The sequence below is a fragment of the Pseudochaenichthys georgianus genome, chromosome 8 (genome assembly GCF_902827115.2).
Source record: "Pseudochaenichthys georgianus chromosome 8, fPseGeo1.2, whole genome shotgun sequence".
Lineage (NCBI taxonomy): Eukaryota > Metazoa > Chordata > Actinopteri > Perciformes > Channichthyidae > Pseudochaenichthys > Pseudochaenichthys georgianus.
Genome location: NC_047510.2, coordinates 19847450 through 19854905, shown reverse-complemented (window position 1 = coordinate 19854905; position 7456 = coordinate 19847450). Strand labels below are relative to the sequence as shown.

General features: G+C 36.6%; 1 protein-coding gene across 2 annotated transcripts; it reads left to right on the top strand.

Moving 5' to 3' along the window:
* The first annotated feature begins 745 nt into the window (after positions 1-745).
* Positions 746-5433, top strand: LOC117450682 (uncharacterized). 2 transcript variants are annotated; one of them, XM_034088589.2, is made up of 14 exons: positions 747-879; positions 1091-1138; positions 1256-1359; positions 1568-1696; positions 1818-1863; positions 1956-2030; positions 2125-2185; positions 2589-2663; positions 2970-3056; positions 3184-3240; positions 3347-3403; positions 3934-4023; positions 4217-4325; positions 4423-5432. In XM_034088589.2, the coding sequence occupies exons 1-14, from the start codon at positions 828-830 to the stop codon at positions 4468-4470; spliced, it is 1038 nt and encodes a 345-aa protein (XP_033944480.1). In that variant the 5' UTR covers positions 747-827; the 3' UTR covers positions 4471-5432. The 2 variants fall into 2 exon arrangements, with proteins under 2 accessions (XP_033944481.1, XP_033944480.1); XM_034088590.2 differs by lacking the exon at positions 2970-3056 and having other exon boundaries at positions 746-879; positions 4423-5433.
* Positions 5434-7456: the final 2023 nt, after the last annotated feature.

The following is a 7456-nucleotide window of genomic DNA, read 5'->3' as shown; positions in this document are numbered from 1 at the left end:
CCAGAATTAAGAACGTATTACTCATTCCCAGCACACAAAACAGGAAACTACTTATTTTCACAGATGGTCACTTGTTGCTTTAAAAGATATTCAGTACAATCATCTGTTCTTTTTTTCAGAATGTGTTAAGTGTATTGGTTGAAGAAATGACAACTAAATCAATACATTCTCCAAAAAGTTGTTAGAGAAATAGTCAACTTCTCTCATTTAGTCAATGTCTAGCACATAGCTAAACGTTTTGTTAAATATTATAGCAAAATGTACTTAGACACATTCATTGCAAGCCTACACCATCTCCACAGACGGTGCAACTTTGAGTTTTTTCTATGCCAAAGATGCTTTTTGCTTCAAATTCTTTCAATGGTGCGCTAATAGCCTATTAAGTTAACCCATGTGAAATAATTGTATCTGTAGTAAATGTAGTCCTCAATAGCCCTCAATGTTCTCACAATGCACTTCTGTGAAAGATAAATAGGAACATTTACCCCCAAAAGCTGCCAGATTTGATGTTGTATGTTAAGTATTTCTTCATTAGGAATTTTAATGTCATGGTTTCGTCTTTTGCCGTCATGATAAATATGACTTTGTATCCCCAAATTTGTTACCATGATTTTGCATTTCTTTGTATTGACTTTTTATTTCAAAATAATAACTTTATATCTTATAATTTCGACTTTTCTATCTCATAGTCATTACCTTTCCATGGGTATTACTTCTCATACAAACGAAACGGAAGCAAATAGCCTACACCCTCTTTATCACGTTCTGTTTCTCCAACTGAGGTGCGCAGTTATTTTTATATCTCCGTGGTGGCTGTCTTCGACAAAATGTACCAATTTGCTATAGTTTTCACGTTGTTCTGTATCGGGAAAACATTAGGTAAGAGACTGAGCATTGTGATTATGTATTTTTGTATAGTTTAATTAGTTATTCGATAGTTCGATAGTTTGATCGCGTAAGCTTGTTTCTGTTACGCCCTTCCTGTTGCTATTTTTACGAGGTTTAAAGAAAGCTTAACGTTTGTTATGGTACATGTATAAATCGTATATCATTTAAAGCATGATGTATCCCAACTATTTACTTTAAACAGGGAAGCCGGATGAGCCTGCTCCCAAAATGTCCCAATTTATCCTCATCAGTAAGTTTATTCTGTAGTTATTCTACATGATAATGTATTTTTCTACAATGTATGAGCCCTGTAGGATGTTTATAGAGAGCTCAAAGTGTATTGTGATACATATCTATCGTCACACAGAGTGCCTCCATAGAAACATTTCCTGTAACTCAACAATGGCTGAGGGATACACTTTCCCATTCTCGTGTCCTGCGGAAGGAGATGTTAACGTATATCAAAATAAGGTATTTGTATTTACTTGTACACACTCTGGTAGTCAAATGTTTTATTTATAACATGTTTACTTTGGTTATCCTTAACTAGGCCTATGTAAAAAAGAAAAATACATTCAAGGTGACGGGACAAAGAGGAAGTGCGAGTTCGACACTGATGTTGATGTTTTTTGTTTAACTTCAGGTCATTTAAGATGAACTTTTTATTATTTCCCAACAGTCTAAAATTGCTGCTTCTGTTGATGGGCCTCGACCTTATGATTATTCGGATGAAGTGAAGAGCATGACGTCTGATTCAGTCACTACAAGACACTGCAGAGACCTGCACATACAATGCTTTTTTACCGGAGTGAGTCTCCCTTTATCCGTCATTTATTAAATCAATAAAAGTAATATATTGATATATAATGATGTAAATAGAGAAAATGTAAAAATACCCTCATAATATAGAATTTTATTTTACTTTTCAGGAGAATAAGTGCCTTACCGAAATCTGTGTGGATTATAAAGTTACCGGTAAGTCAATAAAATGTTTGATTTATAAACAAACACACACATATATATCACATATACATTGCACAAATGTGTACCGTTTTACCTTTAAACAGAGGAGCCAGAGGAGCCAGAGAAGCAGGATGAGCAGGATGAGCCTGATCCTACATTTCCCCCAAATAACCTTATTGGTAAGTGGACGTTTTTCTGATGGAATTCATCTGTTGTAATATAACTCAAGTTAATATTTGATCATAACATGTTATTTTTTGGTTTGTTGTACAGTTGGACTTTGTGTTGTTGTGGGGCTCATTGTGGTCATTGTGGTGCTGCTCTGTTGGAAAAAGTGAGTTATATTCTATTTGCGCTCACAATTTACGGTTAGTTTTAATACACATTTACTAACACCGTATCCTGCATGAACTGAGAAACATTTGTTTGTGGTTTGTTTCTTGTGTCAGGAAGCAGTACTGTGCACATAAAGTGTTGCAGTTTTCAACGTACCTACGCTCTTGTCTCAGAATAACATGGCATGGCATTACGTTTCAAATGGTTAAACACAAACAAAAAGTTGGTCAAAGTCAAATGTCGCCATAGAGAAAGGGTGAATTAAAGTATAAAATATATACAGTATATATAAATAATAATAATAATAATAATCGTCTTGCTCAATTCAGCACATTAGGTCTACTTATGTGTGTTTATTTAGTCCTGCTGAATGTAATTCTATGTTTGAATGTCTCTTTAAGACACCCTGCAGGAAGTGGGTTCCAGGAGAGAATAGCTGGTGATTTGGAAGGACAACAACTCAACGGTGATATAAGGTAAGCTTACATTAGAATACTTTTACCAGAGATATGTGAAGTTGAATAGATTTCCATCTTTTCTTTGTTATTACAGGCTGTGAGAAATAGCTGCCACCGATCTAGATGGAAGCGTTGAAAATGATATAGAGTACGATAAAACACTTGAAAGTGTGCATGTTCCCAGCTTAGGTTGTCATGTTATCAATATAACATCTTCATCCACAGATCTCTGTTGAGCCTTTGTCAAAACCGTTAAAGTGTTTTGTTAAATAGCAATTGGAAGTCTAGACTATAATTGTCTAAAAGCTACCATTGTCTCCATAGTATTGATCGTGAAGCTGATGGCAGGTCTGCTCCAGTCTCTAGTCTGGACCACAATTTGAGCTGTGAGGGTGTCCAGCCCACTAAAAAGTGAGAAAGAGGGTTGTTAACTTTTTCTTGCGCCTGTTGCTTACTTTCCTTTTATGGCTTGAGCAGGTTTTGAATAACATTTCTCAGGTGAGATTCAATGCCATTTTATTTTAATTGTGTTTTGCAGTGGGAACACACACGCACCTGTCGTAATTAAAGACCCCAATCATCGAGCTATGAACGGGTAAGCTTTTGGTGTTGGATGGATTGTCAGTGTGTTTATTATTATTTGTTTTTTTTAAAGTTCAGTCAGCAATGTTATTTAACAACTGTTGTGTTTTTTGCTTCAGAAGTGAGAGGGATGATCCAGGAGGAATTAATGACAACAATGGAGAACACTTCGTGAGGTAAGTCTGTATTCTAACAATTTAGATATTCGTAGATATACTGTAATTATATCTTTAAAAAAAGGTTTTATGTTTACCTTGTTATACTTTATGCCAACAAGGGGCTAATCACTTCTTATTAGCTTAGAAGGAAATACAGAATTTGTTGATTGCATTAAATATAATCATTTGCAGCAAGTAAAGTACTGTGATGTTAGGTGATGTATTGAATGTTCACAAAATGATTAAACAAAAATCAAATAAAGTCGAAATGATCCAGTGATACAATATGATAAAAACAAGAAGATTAATAAAAACATACAGTAATATAGAGCTTGTTAAACAGCATGCATATAAGGACTTATTTTTCACATATAAAAGCTGACAGGCAAAACTGTGATGACTATATATTAATAATAAAATTAAGTTTGACTTTAATCGTGTAAACAGTGCAAATAAATGCAATGCAGCAGTGAAAATAACAAATGAGGGGAAGTACTCACCCTCAGGTTTTTCTATCCCCATCTCTTCATCTGTGAATACTTCTCTAGGATCGAAGAAATGCACAATGGATGTGCTCCTGGTTGTGGGGGTCCTGAAGCTTGTGAGAATGAAGGACACCGCCTGCTGCCTCCTGAGAGGTGAGACGTCTTCCTGCTCTCAGACACTCTGCACTCAGAACTGAGCCCAACGACAAATCTCTGTCGCTTTGCCATTTCCAGTCTGCTTTTCAACAGCAGAACTTGTGTGTTGTCTGCTTGGAAAGTGAGCATTACCAAGTTATACTATTTCTGTCCAGAGGCTTATATCTCCATTCCTTGTTTCTGTCTCCAGCGCTGACAGGCAAGCCCTCCAACCTCCTGACATGACGGATGAAGCCAGAGCTTTGGTGAACAAGGCCGGCTTTGAGTCAAACCAGCCCAGAATGTGCTCGACTGCACCGGTAAGTAAAAGCTTTCTCCTGTATATATTTTCTGTTTAAATGCTTGTATTATTTTGTTTTCGTTTAACATGGTCATTGTTTGTTGTCTTTGCTTCAGGAAAATGGCGTGAAGTCAACCACCAACATGGGGAACTATCAATACTGATAACTATTATTATAGATAAAATAATAACCTATATATATATATATATATATATATACACACTATAACTATATGTCTCACAAGGTATGTGGTACATTTACTGGCAGCTTCTTTGTAATCAAGCCCAGCACTTTCATTTAAATCATAACTTTCATCATCATCGTTGCTCTCTTTTCGAGCAGGCTGTCCTTTTTCTCGATGTTCGAATATACGTTTTCTCTAAAAGCCATCTCTACCAAATTGTATACATCCATCCATCCATCTTCTCCCGCTTATCCGTGGTCGGGTCGCGGGGGTAGCAGTTCCAGCAGAGAGCCCCAAACTTTATTTTCCCTGGCGATACAATTGCATCCTATTCAAATCATTCTGTTGACATATGTGATCAGTCACAGATGGATACATCTTAATTTGGCTTATTACATTTAAACTAATATTAGTTATTACAACAACAAAGACACACGTGTGATTTGTTATTGAGATACATAGATAGTGCATGGCTTGACCAAAGTATGGGTGAACCAAATATCAGAAAATGTACCACATTCTCAGCTACGAGACTAAAAAAATATAATAATACTTATACTATGTTTATAATCTACGGATGAAATACATTTGTATAAGCTATAGATATATCATATTATACAATGACTTGTTAAAGTTCATTTTAATGAGACATGAATGGAAAACATTATAAAGAATGTTTCCTCTTTTTGATTGGAGTTGTAATATCTTATGTATCCATTCTGTTATAAGTAAGTCTGCTATTAATTCTTGTTTATCATATAACATTTATTCAAGTGCCTTCAATATTTTGTAATTATAAAGCATTTTACTCCGCATTTGCAAATTCAGATTCACATTGTATTGAGATTGTTCTTTTCTTGCTTATGTGCTTTTATTATTAATCAATTTATATATAAATGATAAAGAATACAATTGTAAGTGCATTACAAATTATGAATTTTTGTCTTTTAAATAAAATGCTATATCCACCCTGGATTTCACTGCCTGTTCTTTTTGTTAGAACTTGCTTTCTAAACTATTGGAAGTATCCTTTTTTTACCACAAGGGGGCAGTAAATGGTCATTGGTTTCTACCATCGAGGTATACAGGAAACATAATTACACCTCTTCTTACTTTAGTTAAGCGATTAACTTGTATTTACGTATACATGGCAATAGCTTCAAAATTCATGATTGTATCTTCACCCACAAAATATACATTCATATGCTGTATTTCTGTGATTAACCATTATGAGTGGGGATAAAAGGCTTTTGTTTTTGAAAATAAACCAAGTCCGCCCTTATAGAGCTGCTGATTGACTATTGTGTCACTCCCTTTTGCAATTAGTGGCTATGTTTCAGTTGATCTCTATTTTCCAGTATACCATTTCCATTTATTAATCAACCAATGAATAAACAGTAAATAAATTACACAGTACTTGTTAATTTAAATGTATCTTACAGTATTTAAAAGATGTGTTGCCTGCAAGGCTTGATGTATGGTAGTAATCACGGTTACACACAAACACACGGGGGTTCAGGCTGAATATAATCCATCTCTTTTCTCTATCGCTTAGGATCTGCTGATAGTTGCTGTTAGTCAATGTCTGATTCTATTTTAAGCTTCCCTAAATGTTCAATGACCTTGAAAGAGCCCCCTTTTTACCTCTCAGATGGGCTGAGTACGAATACAAAATGGTGTCAGGGGTTAGAGGCTTTGTTGTTAATTTTTGGTGTGTTAGTGTGTTAAAGTGTTACCAGTGAAAACAGGGTGATTGAATGGTCCTACCTTCAGAGCCTCCCCTCTCAGGGAGTTTCACTGAGGGGACATGAGCGAGGTGGATGAGTAGGGGGCGGCTCAATACATGCCATCATACATGTACACAGTACAGTGTGACACGGGGGAAAAGGACATGGGAGAGGCTGTAATTATGGCTGAATGCTCTGATACACATAATAATTAGATATCAGCTAATTAGTTACCAATCATACTCCTCATTGAACGGTATTATGAGCAGTCAAGGAAACAAAAGTCGGTGGAACACTGATCAGCCCACATCAGGGATGAGAAGGCTTAAGGGAAGCTAGATGTGTGCAACAAGCCAGGCCTGACGCTTAGTTGTGTTATCCCTAACTGATCTCTATTGATCACAATCTTTACGCTTACTCTGGAGCGTACTAAAGGTTGCATACAGTTGTGTGCCGCTGCAGCTTTACAGAGAGCATCACACATTGCTTCAATCAGAAGCCAGTATGCTGCACTCACGTGGCAGTTATTAAAAGATTACATCAGGGATCACACGACACTGTATGATTAATTAACCTTGACTGATGCTTGGTAAAGAAGAATCCAGCTGAGCAAGTATGCCCACAGGTCTGCATACATACAACATATGAGATGGTTGAAAGCACCATTGTAGCGGGTCTCGTCATGACTCAGGGTTACAGTGAAACGCGCGTAAAGCTCTTTAGCTCCTGTCAAAACACGGAGATTTTTGGGTTTTCCCTCCTAAAGTGACAACTTGCTTTTTACTGAATCTCTTTGATCACTTTGTGTGGTATGCTTTGGACATAGACCAGTCTTTGACTCATCTGCATGCATACTACAGTACAGTGTGTGGTTCAAAGGGCGGTGACTCAGGAAGGGGCTTGGTTGCTTGGCTTCTGTCCCCTGCTTCCCATGGTATACAGAGGAGCAGCACACTGCTCTTGTAACCTGCAGGGCACCCCATGAATAAAACATAACCACTGTATTACTGCTTAAAGATGTCTTTTCATTTCCAGTTGGAATCCCAGCGTGGGTATATTGAAGTTAATATGCAAATAGAACAGCGAAAGATTGATTTTTTAATAATCTTTGCGCGCAGTTATGCTTTTATTGCACCGACACATGCACAAGCAATTATGCTGCACAAGCATACAACCACAAAACAATTGAGCGTCTTTAATATGTTGCCAGAGAAAGCCTGAAGCATGAACAGTGTATA